Below are 16,937 nucleotides of genomic sequence, written 5' to 3' on the forward strand. Positions count from 1 at the left end.
TTTAATTGCGCGCGTTTAGGCGGCACGATTCGGGCGCAACAAGCGTTTTCGTGGCCCTCCCCCTCCCCGGGAAGACACTGTTCCCGACGTAATTAACAACGTTTCAACGTTTAAAGTGGAGGGAAGGGGGGGAGGGAAATTTTGCAGAAACATATTGCGTCTGTCTCGCCGTTTAATCCTCGTGCACCGTGCTTGCACACGAGTCGATGAGTCGATTTAATTTCGACGCGCCCTCCTCGTCATCGAGTCTTATCTCAACGATGAATCGAATGACGAATAGAAGAAATCGTGTTGTGCTCGATTTTTCCAATTTTTTTAATTATTCGAAAAGGAAAGGGAATAATATTCTTCTCCAATGAATGAAATTGGAATAATCTCTCGTAGTAAAGTATTCGTTCATAAATTTGTAAATTTCGATGGAATAAAATATAATCGTATAATCGAGGGAGATAAGGAAAGAGATACTCACGTTCACGTGTATTCCATCGACCTCGAATATGGTGTAGGGCGGATCCGCCTCGAACAGGTATCGATAAAATTCCGTGTCTTCGAGGAACCATTGTATCGTGTACAATGACAATCCTTCCAGATCGTAATGGCAGGAGAGTGTCACTGTGTCGCCCGATCGCACAACCGCTGGCACGTTGATCGTCAAATCCTTCAACCCCGTCGCGCCTGTAATCGAACAATTCCCCCAACGATTTTATATAACGTGTGTATCTATGTATAAATGGAAAAAAAAAGGAATAAAAGAATAAAAATGCGATCGAATCGCGGAACAGTGACCCCGTATAAATTTTATAACATCGGTAACAGGAACCACACTGTGAAATATAATCCTATTTTTATTTGCATCATGTGTATAAATGTTGCATAGATATATGTGTATATATCTCTTCGAAAAATGTCACGGATCGTTTCGTGGATCGACGATTTTTGATAAAAAAAATTTTGTTTTGATGGGGAAAAAAGGAAGGAAAAAAGAAAGAACGAAAGATTTACAATTCTTGAATTTCGTGGATTTTGGTAAATTTTTTTACGTTGAGTGTTAAATTGAGCGAAAGAGAGATTAATAGTTCGTGTATTTTTTCTTTTTTATCTTCCAGTTTTAAGTGATACGAAACTTTGGAAACTTATACTCTTTTTTGTCACGTGTAAAGGGCCAATTTGTGACAACACTTGAATAGGCACGAATTATCGAATTTCTAAAGTATATCCGAGTAGTATTCATAAATTAAATGAAAAAAGAAAACAGGCTGTTTGTTATTCTATTTAGAGATATTCCCGGTGAAAATGTTAGAAAACGCGCAATTAAAACCCGTTTCCACTGCTAATCGCGTAGCAAAGTCCGTTTAAACCGTCAAGTATCTCTTTAAACGGATAAGCAACCCTTGTAAAGTCTAAGCCTCTTGATGCTTCACGGTTTCTTCTTCTATCCCCTCGTTCGGCCAAAAAATACGATCTTTCGGAACAGAATTTTCCTTCACTCCAACACTGATCGAAATTTTCTTACTCTTAAAATACGATCATCCCCAAGTTCCAAAATTTCGTTCCTTTCTTTTTATAAAAGAAGAAGAAAAGCTTCTTCTTCCGATGAAAGAGAACAACGATTTTAAAAAAAAACCCCTAATTACCTCCCCTTTCAATAATTATATTAATTTCTATATATATATATACTATTGGGTTGGCAACTAAGTAATTGCGGATTTTTTTTAGAAAATCAAAGACAATTTTTTCATGGAACTAAATAACTTTATTCTGTAATGTGTTGCCCATTTTGATCAATGACCTTTTGCCATTTTTCACGCAGCATCATAATCCCACGTTCATAAAACTTGTGGTTTTTATTAGCAAAAAACTGAATCAGGTACGATTTGATATCATCATCATTATTGAAATTTTTACCATTCAAGAAGTTTTGTAAAGATCGAAACAAAAAGTAATCGGATGGTGCAAGGTCAGGACTATATGGTGGATGTGGCAAAACATCCCAACCAAGCTCCAATAATTTTTGCCGAGTGACCAAAGATGTGTGTGGCCTTGCATCGTCACGATGGAATACAACACCTTTTCGATTTGTCAATTCGGGCCGCTTTTCTTCAACCGCATTGTTTAATTTCGTTAATTGTTCAATGTAGACAACAGAATTGATCGTTCGGTTGGGTGGTAAGAGTTCAAAATAGACAATTCCTTTGTAATCCCACCAAACTGATAACAAAACCTTCTTTCGACGAATACCAGCTTTTGATGTTGTTCGAGCTGGTTCACGTGGCCTGCTCCACCATCTTTTCCGCTTGATATTGTTGCAAACAACCCATTTTTCATCGCCAGTTATCGGTCGTTTTAAAAATGGATCATTTTCATTATGTTTCTTTAGCAAATCGCAGCTGTTAATGCGTTGCGTTAAATGCTTTTCTTTCAGTTCGTGAGGAACCCATGTATCGAGTTTTTGAACATAGCCAAGTTGTTTTAAGTGATTTTCAATGCATGTATGCGATACATGAAGCTTCTCTGCAATCTCACGAGTTGTACTGTGACGATCCGAATCGATTATTGCTTTGATTAGGTCGTCATCAACTTCAACTGAAATCCGCAATTACTTAGTTGCCAACCCAATATATTACTATTATCACTATTATTATATTATTTATTTACTATACTATATACTATAATATATTATAACTATAATAATTTCAACTCTCCTTGTCTTATATTCTATTTAACATATCTTTTCTTTCACATTTCCCCTTATCCCTTATTTGGATATAGAAACTCAATTCCGAAGCGAAACAAGAGTAGGCACGAGTTTTCGAAAGGAGAATTATTTTCCAACTCTGAAACAACTCTGAAACGTACAATAATAAATTCCATTCCCATCGATCCGCGCGAGGATTCGGCGCCACGAAACTCAATCCTCGGAAATATTCCACGGTTCAACATTTTCAACGCAGGCACGCGTTGGATTTCCATCCTCTCTCCCGTTCCGCCATTTGTCCCGTCCGATCCGATTCGATTTCCAAGGGCCAAGGGATACGCACGCGAACAACCGTCGTCGTTGTTGCATCCACTCTTTAATTTCATCGATTCTCCCTCAACGAAAGACAGCTCGAAACAACGCGACTCCCCTTTTGTCTTCCTCGACGCGGATCAACCGATACGATACAAGCCACGTAGAATTGATTTCTTTCTTTCTTTTTTCCCCTCTCTCTTCCCTCTAATATCGATCCAGAGTCGCAGATGTTCCATTTCGCTCGCCCTGTTTTTTTTTTTTTCGTTGCATTCGGCAAATGGAATCCCTCTCTCTTCTCTCTCTTTCAGGCGCAAAAGCTTTCCCTTCGTGGCGGGCCACGAAAGCGAAAGGCGCCGATATGTGTGAAGGATCGGGGACGATGCCGATGCTCGGACATTCGAGAGTTTAATTGTTGTCTCGTTCGTGAAAAATTGTTTTCTTTTTTTTTTTTCTTTCTTTTTTGGATGGTATTGGAGAATTATGGATTATTATTTGGGAGGCTGAGACTTTAACAATGTTTTAGAAAATAAGAATTATTATTATTTCACATTCATTTTTAAATAGCGACTAAGTTTATTCAACTCGTCGTAAAAATTAAAAATAGGAAGTTAAATGTGAGGGGATATTTTTTAGTATAGTTTTTCTTTTTTTCAACGAGTTTATTTACGCGGAACAAATTATTGTACACGCGTCTTTTCTCCAACGCGTTATATAAATTATTCCGAGCATTGAATCGCGGATATTTGTTTAACAAATTAATATATATATATATTTTTTAAATAATACATTCGTTTCGTTCATTGAACACGACAGCTTTATATACGAAGAATTATCATTTTTCCAATATCGAACTCGAATCAGATATTATCTCCATAATTTGAAACGACACCAAACGCGAAATGCAAATTGGATAAAATGAAAGAAAGGAGAAAAACATCGATTTCTCGTCGCCTTTAAATTTCGTAGCTTTTTCTATTCATCCGAAAAATCGTTAAGAGATCATTAAGAGGAGGAGAATGCACGAAAACACGACGTGCTTCCATCCTGGATTTGGATCCGGAATAGCTGTACAGGCGTGGTGATACACGCAAGTCCCCCGAACTTATTCAGGGATGAATAAGTTCCCCAGGGGGAATCCAGTTTCCTTCTTCTCCGTGGGACACGATATTGCCAATCCCACCGTGCAACCATGGAACAATAACCCGATACCGAGAGGAATCATCCTCTCCCTTCCTTAATCCACCCACCTTGAAACACGTTGTCCTTTGTTGCTACTTGCTTCTCGCTCTTTCGTTGATTTTTCTTTTTTTCTTTTTTTTAATTCGAACTTTTGACTCCTTTGCTCGACTCAACTATACTAAAAATAGCAGGGTTGGTAAAAATGCTTTTGCAACAGCGTTGAAAGATTTGGAATGAAGTTGGCTTAGATAAAAGTGAAAGAAAAAAAATGAATAATAAAATTGAAGAAGATAAATAAACGTTTTTCCAAATTAGAAATGTTAAAATTATTATTTATTACTGTCTGATGAAATGTATCACGTTTAATCGAAACCAATTTCTTTCAATTCCCTATCCATCCATCTCGAAATTCAAGGGATAACTCACTTCGACCAACACTTCATCTAATTAACGCGAGGATATTCTAATGAAGAAAAGGGAGAGAAGGAACAACGCAGGTCTTCTCTGCGCCGGTTTGGGATTCGGATTGACGCGTCTAAGGGAGAGATGATGACGTGGTTTTGACAGGGACGATCGAGATATTCCGGGCATTCGATCGATCGGGAATCGCGTACAAATTAGTCCGTCAGTTTTGGAATTCCATTGGCTGGAATCTGGTTAACTCGCGAATGAAAATCGTGATGCGCTGATCTGCTTTTCGCCTATTTGCACGAGATAATTGGCGATTCGGAGGATGGAGGGATGGACATTCCGTGCATCGTGAAGAAAAATGTAGAAAAAAATTTATTTTTTTTTCCATTAGAGTGAATCTGATCATTGGAATCGATCAAAGAGGTCGATTTAATTAAATTATTTTCAAGATAATAATTACACAGAATTTCTATATCATAATTTAATATGAATTCGATGAATTCAACAAAAGGAATCCTCTTCTCGTTACATTTCACGATGTTAAAATATATAATTTTTATTAATTTTCAAATTATCAGAAATTCGGGATAATAATTTTAATTGTAAAACTATCGTCGAATATAAAGATTAAATGCAAAATTGACGAATTGATGAAAATGTTTTTATTATATTATCGGAATAAACCGAATAATAAACAAACTTAAAGTGTAATCGACAAATCTCATCCCATCCTCGATCGATTAACTCGGCAAATATGCAATTTATTTGCCTAAGATCGGGATGGAATGAAAGGCGAGGCGAGGTTGCACGCGCAGAGAATTTTCGCGGTGGATTAAATCCCGGATATCGATACTGTTAATCGTTGAAACGTTTGAAACGGAACAGCGGAACACGGTCAGCAAAAGCTTACCGTGGCGCTTTTTTTCCTCGACTCCGATTAATTGGCTGTCCGCGAGGAAACCTATATATATACGCGTACACGCGCGAGAATTTCGATTCTCATTCGATTAACGGCACCGGTTCCGCGTCGAGAATGCTCCTTTCCTCCTCCATTATATCATCGGACAAATATTTTCCACCCCAATACTACCCCCCTCCCCATTTCACGAGTGATTACCAATCGAGTCGCGTGAAAAGGGGATTCATCGATCGATAAAATTGGTAAATATCGAATCGAATCGCCAAACATACGACTCCTCCCCAACTTTTCATTTTGTTTCGACCGAATAACCGAGAGATGTTATTATTATTGAATCGAAGAGCGATTCCAATTCGCGCGAGAAACCAGCATTTGTTATACGATTCGTACGCGTGAAAAAATAAACGGGATATCGCTTCAATTTCTGGGGATGTCTAGGCGAAATACATTACGTTTGAACCTAGATCTCGGCCTAATTACGCGGATAATTATCGGCGCTGATTGGTAGGCAGTGAACCGCTAATGAATATGGATAAATCGTAAGTGGGCCGATATTGGTTTTCGACAAAACGCGCAATATGGTGTATTAACGTTGCTAATTTGTAGGGTCGAGAGTTGTTGGAAGGTGAAAATTGACGGAAGAAGAAGCTGGGGAATTTTTTCATTCCATAAATGAAGGTTAGAATGGAATTATGCAAAGTATATTTCTTTTCTTGGCGATTTTGTTATATTGATTTTTTAGATTCCAAACAATATTATTAGAATAAGAAAGATTTTAATAATTAGTTTGAAAGATAAATCAATTTTTCAAAACGTTGTGAGAGGAATTCAGATGCATCCACCCATTAACATAATTCAGAAATTTTCTCTCTCTGCTAATTTTGTATATATATATACATGACACAGTCCAATTAACGCGGGTTCAGGATTCGAGTTTCGATGCAAATTACACACAATTAGTTGTCCAAATTTGAATGTCATATTTGCAAAGATTCATCCTGCCATATTGCGCGCATTTATTTCTTGTCGTCTCCTCTCCCCTTTCTGTTGTTATAATATCTAAAATTCTACCAACGCTAATAGAAAGCAAATATATATTTTATTTTCTCGAAATTAATTTCATTGCAATGATTTTGTATAACTTCTTCTCATATGTCAAATACATACTTTAGAACAAAAGCGATTTGGAAAATTAGTCAAATTCGATGTGAAAAAATATTTAATCGTAATCAGAATCAATTCAAATATTAATTTTAAAAATTATGGGGATTAAGGAAGAAGAGAGAAAGAAGAATAATATTTTGCAAATCATAAAATTGAGAGAAAAACCAAAATTGCCTGGTGAAGGGAATCGAACTCGGGTCCATCGGGTGGGAAGCGTTAACTCTTGTTACCGAGCCAAGAACTTCCTTATAACGAACCTTCTGTTTTCGACTATTTATATATAACAAGTATAAGTTTACCAAGCTTATCAAATAAATTAAATTTATTAAAAGAATTATTATTAATGATATGTTAATCACATTTTTTTTAATAATTGTTTTAATATCTTGAATCTTGTGTTCTCAAAACTTATTTCTACCGCCTCGAAAATGCAATTATGTCTGTTAATCCGTTATTACATTACCATAAATGCTAAACAGATTACGCGATACTGTACTAACGTCGTTACTCGAGAAACAAAGTTTCGTAACAATTTTCTATGAAATGTTGCAACAACATTTACCTCTATCTATCCATATAATTCACACATCTGTTCCACTTACTCTTTGCTTCGCGTTACTTACTATTCCATGCAATTTTCTAAGAGGATTTTTTTCAAGCTCGCAACTTTACGATTTTTTTTTTTTTTTTAAACGGAACATAAGAGGATTTAAAATAAACGAGTTTGAAGTAGAAAGTTTGTTAATGGATATACACATTTTTATTATACAACTCATTATATCCATATATCGAATTATCTGTTTCTTTTCATCAACAATTTCACCTCGAATATTCAATTTTCGATATCTTCCAATGAAAACATTTACAAATTTTCCCTATATATAATATTATCTCTTTCGATCAAGCATCGATTCCACGAAATAACAAATCGAATCTATCTCTCAAACTTCCCCTCGTTCGAATTTCCCGCGGATTACTCAATCGCGAAGCTGCCTCGCTTCGTGACCTCGCTCCGTGTGCAAAACGTGTGCACCCGATAAACGCATTAGCTCGCACGCTCATTCGCGCGTAATCAGACAAATCGAGGGTGTGGGAGGGGAGGGGGAGAGTTTGTCGCGAGTCTAAATACGCGATATAATTACAGCGCGGCGCCGCGTTTCGTGTACCCGTAATCAGCCCGGTATTAGCTCGCCCATAGAGAATTTTATCGTCGCTCTCGCTTTACGAGAATCTCCTCTTGTGAATGATCGAACGAGTTGCGTTGGTCGGTGACGGATGCCTTGATCGAACGAGTTTGCGTTAAAAATTCGCGGGAGATTGATCCTACTTCCGGTCGAGGCATGATAACGTTTTTTCTTCTTCTTTTTTCTTTTGCTAATTCGCGTTTATATGGAAAATTCTGTTGTTATATTTTTCTCCTTTTTTTTATATATTTGTATAACTGGATTCTTTCTTTTTTAACAGTTAATATGAATGATATTTATTTATATTGAGATCGATTGAGATCATTAATACTTAGATGAATGATATATATATATCAACAGTCAACATTTGCGTTGTTAATTTTTGTATGGAAAAGGATTTTATAGATTGAGTTACATGGAAATTTTGAATCTGTTATTTAAACATATTTTTCTGTTTGTTATGTAACTCGACTTTCGAATTTAATAATTAATATGGATGACATTCTTTAATGAATTATTATAAATCAATAGTCAATAAATTATATCCTCCAATAGTCTCCAATTAAATTGGATTAGGTTACTTTCAAATGGAGGATCATCCATAATTAAATTAAATTCCACTTTTTAATCAACAATCAAGAAGTAAGAATAAAATACTCATCTGAAAAAAATTTACAAAAAATCACGTCCAACAAATTCGTTCCAAAATTCGTAAAAAAAGAGGAATAATCTTAAATTAAAAAAATCCTCGATATTCCTCCAAATTATTCTCCCGTTTAAAAATAATCTCGCTCTTTACACGTCGCGAACTCGACTCCCCCGCGACAATCGTTATTTCCACCCCAGTCGTGATAATCGTCCGCGAATATAAACGCGCGCGCAATCGTGGCCGCGATAACGGCGGCGAATGTAAACTGGCAAGTTTACCAGGTCGGAACCGATCGTGTAACAGGCGCTTTAAGGATCTCCCCGATCGGCGCTCGAGCGGAAATTTGTTACGCGAGCTAAGCCACCTCCGCTGGAATTTCGGTGGAAAACTAGGTGGCGGGGATTACCCCTAACTTGCCTCCTTAAAGAGGAACGAAATCATTGTCCCGATCTTCTCTGTCGATTGAAAATTCCGTATTTATTACCAATTTCTGTCCTCCATTATTTTTTAAAAGTGAACAGATGATGGACGAGAAAGATCTTTATCCTTTTTAATTTTAAAAAATTTTAATTTGTGATTTTAAATTTTCATTTATCGTTTCAGAGTCCTCTATTGATTATAATTTTACTTTTATTTTTAATAAAATTGTTATATTTTATATGTAATCAATTAATACAATTAATTTAAAAACCGCAATATAATTTATTTTCAATGAAATACATAATAAAAATAAATTTGAAATATATACTTATTCGTATATAATTTTATTTATAATTATAAATATTAGTGTAAAAATTTAAATTAATTTTTGAACAAACTATTTATTCGTATAATCTTATATATATAATTATAAATATTGGTATAGAATTTTAAATAGATTTAATTTAAATTATAATTTATATTTTTATAATTATTTATAAATACGCGAGATTAGTATTAATTGGATATCACATTATATATTTTTTATAATTCTGTTTACTGTTTCTTCAATTATTAAATTCCTCGTAAGAAGAGACTTTTGAAGAAATATTTCTGGATAAAAAGAAAAGTTACGATTCGAGTAAATTAATAATTTCTATTATATCCGCAACGAGATAAGAAGAAATCGAAAAAAAAATTTCTCTGAAAAGGGGATATCGATAAGGCTCGAATATATTTCCAATCCTAAAGACTCCCTTTGCGGGTTTTTCTCGCGCCGCCGATCGGAAAATTTCATTTAATCTAAAAAGTATTCGATTGTTCCGACCGATGCGTGGCAGAACTTCCCCCGTGGAAAGCTGCTCGCCCTTAACAAGAAGATCCTTTCCTCCGGAATTCGGTATTCCTTCCAAGGGGGCGAGAAAACTTTTCATCCCCCGTGAAAAAAAATTATATTCTTTATATTCGGCCGATCGAGGCTTTTCCCTTTGACGACTTATCCAGAGGGGCGGAATGGCGCGAAATTCATTAAACTCTGCGCCAAAGGGAGATCATCACCCCCTCCCCTCGTCCAAACGTCCCTTCTCGAGCGTATCAGCATGTCGATATTAAATCTACGCGGCCAATTTTACCCCTTGGCTAACGAAATCTTCTTCTTTGTTTTCCACGAGCCTTGAATTCCTCGAAATCCTTTCTATCTTTACAACACGCCGAGGAGGAAATATATTTGGAAGAAAGAAAAATCGTGAATTTTTATAGCTTTGAATATTGGAGCGGAATTAAACGGGAATTCTTGTTGTTGCAAACGAGTTACAATAGTATGATATTTTATTTTATTTTATTTTAAAATCGTAGAAATTTTTAATAGAAGAATCTCTGTAATTTACAAATTCGTCCAATAATTATCAGTTGATAAATTAATGGAGCACGAATTTAAATAAAGTTTATCAGATATATAAATATACAAATTTTCGAGGATCGAGAAGATAGAATTATTTTAACTTTCGTTTATTTGGAAATATTTCTATTAAAAAAAAAAAAATATGTGTATATTTTATTTATTCTCTTTATTTCGTTTTTTTATCTACCTTTTCACGGGAAATCGCCCTTTCGCTCGTACTCGTGGGGCATCACGTGTTGTACATTTTCCAGGCTGGTCGTTATTCCTTTATCGGGCCGTGTAAAAATGCCGTAAAAGCCGTGCGTGCATAAAGCCGCGTTTCCAAATGACACAACGTTACGGATACGGTATCTTAATTCAACGACATTCGTAACGCGCGATTTCTTTCCTCCAACTCGATTTCGATTTCACGATCGTCCTTTATCCGAGCAGAATATTAAGAGAATATTGAGAGAATTGTTTCTTGTCGCCACAATGTCGTCTTCTTCCCCTATTATTTAAAACGCAATTATACTTTTCCAAGTTTATTTCGTGGACAGAAAAAAGAAAAGTGATCGATGTATAAATATTTTAAGTGCTAACGTAAACGTTTCTTTAATCTTAGTTAATTTTTATATTCGAAAGTATTCTATTTGATTCACCATTTTCATTAATCGAATAATAATTGAATGACAACAAGTTTTATTCGTACTATTGATAATATACACACAAGTATTCTTTAATTCTTTCTAAATTATTTAATAAAAATGTCTGAATAATTTCTTTGCCTCAAAAAAAAAAAAATGTATTAATTTCTCGGCAAGGAGATATTTCTACCGATGAAAGAGTGTTTTTCCTCCACGCCATCAAATCTCTCTCTCTCTCTCCTTCTCTGCCTTTTTCTTCCAGTTCTTCTAGAAAGTCTTGTCGCGGTATCTCTCGCCATTTTTATCATCTCTTATCGTCCACGTTTCCCAAGATACGCCGAAAATAATCGCAGCCCTCGCTATATTTTTAGGGCGGCGATGCATCCCTTTTTTCGCGACGGTGCACGCCGCCATTATTTCTCGCGCGCGTTCACAAAGCGCCTCGTTCACACCGCCGCCTTTCCCATCTTCGAAACTTCTTCATTCCAACTGCTCGAAAATCTTCGAGGAAGGGGAAGGGAGGAACTTCAACGTTGCGTAATTAAACCCTCGAGAAACTTTTATTGAAGTTAATCCCTCGTTTCGTTATTAATATTTTACTTCTAACCTCACTTTTCATTCCGGCAAGAAGAATGGAACAATAAGGGAATTTCCAATATATATATATTATGATATTATTTCTAAGATAACAGATTCTCTATTTCGACATAAAATATTGGAGATATCGAAATTTGTTTATTGTAGGCTAAAATTTTTGTTTACGAATTAATAAGAAAAATCCTCTGTATTTTTCTTGCAGAAACATCGAGGTAAAGACAATTGATAAATTATTCAAAAAATGAATAAAATTCGATAAAATCTCAGTGAAAGCTTCCCCTCGAGATAAACGTTTACAATGATCGTACCGTTTTAAATATAGCGTAGAGAACGATCAGTTTCGTTGCTCCATCCCCTGCCTACGACGTTTTCGCAGTTTCAACTGCATAATCCCTGTGGAGGGAAATTTCGTAACCGCGATATCGCCTTAAGCTGGTCTTAATTACGCGTTTCTAATTACTCGCACGACTCTTGTCTCGTATACGTTGCCACGGAAAATCTGAATTTAGACTCGCGCTCGCGGTAACTTGGTTCACGCTAATGGATCGCCAACGGATAGTTAAGACTGTTAAATAATTAATCTCGTTGAGATTACGGGTCGTTCGAGAAAAACAAAAAAATCTTTAAAAATTCCATAAGAAATTTCTCGACAAATTGTTAAATCGAAAGAAAAGAAAGATCCCTATGATAAAATAATAATAAAATTTTCGTGAATTGTGAAGAATTTGTAAAAAAGAAAATTTCCAAACTTAATTAAAGGATATGGATCACAAAAATATTCGAATCGAAACGAGTCTTGGAGAAATGCATTCAAAGATTATTATTTAACTAGATTATTTATCAATTATTTAACTAAAATATTCAGTTTAAATAATTATTTATTCATTCTAAAATTAATGTAGCAATTAATAAAATAAAATTGAAATTATTCAAATAAGATGTTATTGTTCTTGATAATTTTAAATAAAAAATAATTGGTAAAAATAGAATAACATCAAAAATTAAAAATATTATTGTTATTAAAAAAAAAGATAAAGAAAATGGTAAGTTTGATTTTGTAATTGGATTAAAACCTCATTCAAATGAAAAGCTGTTTTCATAATCTTTTTTTTTTTATAAATTGCAATGAATTTATTTAACATTAGTAAAATAAATGAAATTAAAATAATTAAAATAAAGTATATAAAAATAAATCTTGTTATATATATTAAATTTAATTAATTTTTTTCATTGGAGATTAAATGTATTAACTACAGGATATGGATCACAAAAATATTCGAGGTATCAACCTCACGAAAACAATTTCGAATTGTTTTCATGGGGAAAACACGTCGAATCAATTTCCACCGATTTGTAAAAAAAGAATTTTCCAAACTTAACTACAGGATATGGATCTCGATCACAAAAATATTCGAATTGAAACGAGTCTTCGAGAAATGCGTTTAAAGAGGAATCAACCCCATAAGAACAATTTCGAATTACAATTTCAAATCAATTTCCATTGATTTGTAAAAAAAAAAAATTCCAAACTTAACTACAGGATATGGATCTCGATCACAAAAATATTCGAATCGAAACGAGAGAAAATGCGTTCAAAGAGGAATCAACCCCACGAGATACACGTCGAATCAATTTCCACCGATCGATATCGTTTTCGCGCAATCAAACCCCTTCTTCTCTCCCCTAAACTCGATATCAAACGAGCGCACATCCCTTGGAAATCCCTTCACCCTGGACCCTTCGAGAATCGAGGAAACAATTAAGTCGATCCTATCCTCCGCTTCAACCCCTCGAAAAATCCAACCCCTTATCCTCGAGGAGGGTATGGATCCATTTCCACGGAGGTATCGTTTCGGTTCAACCCCCGCTTGATTTTGAAAAATGCAAGAACCGGGTTTTGTATTTGCGCACGATCAAATAAGAAAGCAGAGGAGGCTGGCAAATTGAATTTCCCGTTCGCGGATGGCTGAGAGGACGAGCAAGGAGGAAGGGATTGGTTCACCCTTGTGTTTGCAACACAAGTTGATTCTCCTTCTCTCCTTTCTCCATTCCTTTTCGAATTGCAAAAAATTTTTCGACTCTTCTCACTGGAGAGAAAATTGTGAAACTTTTATAACACGGAAAGATTGGATATTTTAATTTAAAGGAAGAGATGGATCGTTTCGTTAAATGTGGCATGATTGATCATTTGTACTCTTCCAATAATTTCGTCGCCATCTTTCATTCCTGCGAATTTTTATAACGATAGAAGATACTTTATATAGTAGAAGAAATTCGTGATACGATGAAGAACAAAACTTGGAAAATTTTGACAATCTTTCTTCCCGCCAAATATATAAAAATTTCGTATTGCGAATTCTTATAACGATAGAAGAAATTCGTGATACGACGAAGAACAAAATTTGGAAAAATTTGACAATTATTTCCCGCCAAATATATAAAAATTTCGTATTCTTATATATATCATCATCATAGAAGATACTATATATAGTAAAAGAAATTCGTGATATGATGAAGAACAAAACTTGGAAAAATTTGACAATTATTTCCCGCCAAATATATAAAAATTTCATATTGCGAATTCTTATAAAGAAGAAATTCGTGATACAACGAAAAACAAAACTTGGAAAATTTTGACAATCTTTCTTCCCGCCAAATATATAAAAATTTCGTAGTGTGAAAATGATAAGTTATAAATTCCTCGAACACCGTTTAAACTTCGTTAAACGGTAAAAATCCCTCGATATTTCCTCGATCTCCGATAAACCGCTCGAAGATAAAAGATCTACAACCGAAAGCACTTGAGCCGGCCAAACACTTCCAAGTTCCTCGAGGATCTCGATAAATAGAGATCCGATGCCTCGTTCAACGGGGGCATATTCAACGAATACCCATTAAAAGTAACGCTCCAAGTAGCCCCCCTCTCCTCCCATCCTCCTGGCTGTCTTAAATCACGTTCCATTAACCACACGGATGAAGCGTCACCGCGTCGGTGCTGGCTCATCGGTCGAGAAAAAGCCGCGCCACTTTCTCCCGTGAGCCACGAGGGGCGATAAATCACTCTCGTTGCTCGCCATTTCATCAAACTCTTCCTTCTAACGAAACAGAAGATTAACGATGCATCCACCGTTATCGACGTACCACGTAGTAATAAAATGGACGAGATTATTTTGCTAATAGATTCTGACGGTTGATGAAAATTTATATCTGATTAATAAACCAAGTGGATAAATTAATCGAAATCGTATTTACGGCACAGGATTTGAAGTTTATTTTCTTTTTTCAAATGAACAGAGAGAGAGAGAATAGAAATTAAAATCGTATCGAAAATTTATCAAAATTTTTAATCAATTTTATATTATATTTCTTTCGCGTATAATGACGCGAAGTTATATTAAAAATCATAAATAAAACAACTTATATATCCACCTATTCGTGTCATAAACAGAAATATGCAATTTGATAAATTACGAAAATTTTATATCTGGAAAAATACGAGGACGAAATTTAAATTCAAACTTCAATTTCTGTAAAATTCATTCATATTTTTGCGAGAAAATTTTCTACGCTCTCTCTCGCGCGTTTCAATACGACGAAATCTTGAAGGAATATTGAATTGTATGATCTTTTATAGAATCTCGTATCTAAACGCGTATAATAGAAAAGAATCAAAGTGCAATCACACGATATAACGAATTAATTTATTAATTTCACCTTTTCACAAAAAAATAAATTCGAAGTTCTAAACTTTCATCCACCAATCCCTCATCGAGGGAAGGGTTGCATCCCTCTTTGTAGGGACAATAAACGGCGTTTAATCAGGTTAAAAGGAGGATTTTGGAAAAGAGGGAGGGTTTTACATGTGACCAGATATGGCGAGGCTCGAATTTTTCGATCTCGCCGGTTTTGCTGGTGGCAGGAAGTGTTCAGGGCGTTGACTTTGAGAAATGACGCTTCTTACGTAGTGAAATGACGAGCGTGGAAGAGTATCCGGGCGTGAGAGAGGACGGAAAGAAAAGGGCCAAGTGGATTATCGGGACGGAAAAGTGTGTCGTTGGGGAGGATTAAGGGTGGAGTTATGGGGGGAAGGAACGAGCTTTTTCTGACTCAGATTTTTGGGGATTTATACGGTTGTGAAATTCAATCGCACACGTTTGTAATATAATATTCGTGAATTTGGGAGGGAAGAGAGGATACACGCGTTTGATAATTTGCAAATTACGGTAATTGAAACGTTTCCGTCGACCTAGATTTTTGATAAAATTAATTCCTCGGTTAAGTTAATTCGAGTTATTAATTACAAGTAAATATTATTGCAATTAACGTTTGAATTTGATATAAAAAATATATTTAATTTGAATTTATTCTTATTTTAACGCACGATCATTGTTGTATCTCGAAAGAAAATAAAAATAATATTGAAATAAAAATTTAATGAATATCGATGTTATAAAATCAAGAATTTTTTGAGATTGTTGAAGAGAGAGAGAGAATAGTTGTTATACCATAAATGTTCCCCGTAATAACCGATTACAACTATTTACTAATAGCCATCTCTTCACCCTAAATTGAACATCCACCACGTTCAACAAAACCCTCGAGCCCTCTTCATCCTCACCAATCGCTTATTAATAACTCAATCATCAACTACTCCCTGATACACCCTCAAAATTCCAACCCCTTGCAACGCAACATATTCCAAACACTCCACACCCCCTGACGAACTACTACCTACCCTATTACAAATTATACATAACTCTCGGTGGAAGTTACTTGTGCAGCATCGGAAACAATTTCTCAATTTCAATCACGGATCATGGAAGTCATCACGACGGTGAAAAATAATTCGAAATATTAGATATTCTAAATAAATACTGCATTCCAATAAAATCCAATAAACAAACGTTCATAAATTTTAATTCGCATCCTAAAAACTACTTTTAAAAATGAAAAATATAAAGTGCAGCAGTATTACATCATCCAATTTCAAAAAGATAATCAATTTATGAATAACAATTTCAATATTTAAAAAATTATTATATAAATTCTAATCCTAATTCACAATTCTACAAATTAAATAAATCGATAAAAAAATTAATCAATCGCTTTTTATCCGCGATTCTATTTAATCCTCCCCTTCAGAGTGGAGATCAAGATCGATGATAAACTTTCCATCCACAAACCTACCCTTGTCTCACGGCTTCTTGCCCCCTCACAATCGATATCGCGGCTGCAATCGACCGGCAACGATGTAACCCAAGATACTTGGTATTGGCAGGAGGGAGAGGGGGTTGGACATGCGCCATTTCTTGCCCCGTTGCAAATGGGACGAGGAGGTTTCGCACCTTCGAGATGGGGTGGTTCTGTCCCCTCGTGGTG

The 16,937-nt window shown here is 35.3% G+C and overlaps 1 protein-coding gene and 1 long non-coding RNA gene across 5 annotated transcripts in view; one reads left to right on the forward strand and one right to left on the reverse strand.

The window, feature by feature from the left end:
- LOC113219262 overlaps positions 1-16,937 on the forward strand; it is a 193,879-nt gene that overhangs the window by 164,756 nt on the left and 12,186 nt on the right. The gene's annotated exons all lie outside the window — the stretch shown is intronic.
- Positions 1-16,937, reverse strand: part of LOC724847 — a 155,144-nt gene that overhangs the window by 39,088 nt on the left and 99,119 nt on the right. For all 4 annotated transcript variants that reach the window (XM_006560976.3, XM_006560975.3, XM_001120751.5 and 1 more), the window contains one exon: positions 470-675. In XM_006560976.3, coding sequence (XP_006561039.1) covers positions 470-675 — 206 coding nt within the window. The remainder of the gene's footprint in view (positions 1-469; positions 676-16,937) is intronic.

The sequence above is a fragment of the Apis mellifera genome, linkage group LG15 (genome assembly GCF_003254395.2).
Source record: "Apis mellifera strain DH4 linkage group LG15, Amel_HAv3.1, whole genome shotgun sequence".
Classification (NCBI taxonomy): domain Eukaryota; kingdom Metazoa; phylum Arthropoda; class Insecta; order Hymenoptera; family Apidae; genus Apis; species Apis mellifera.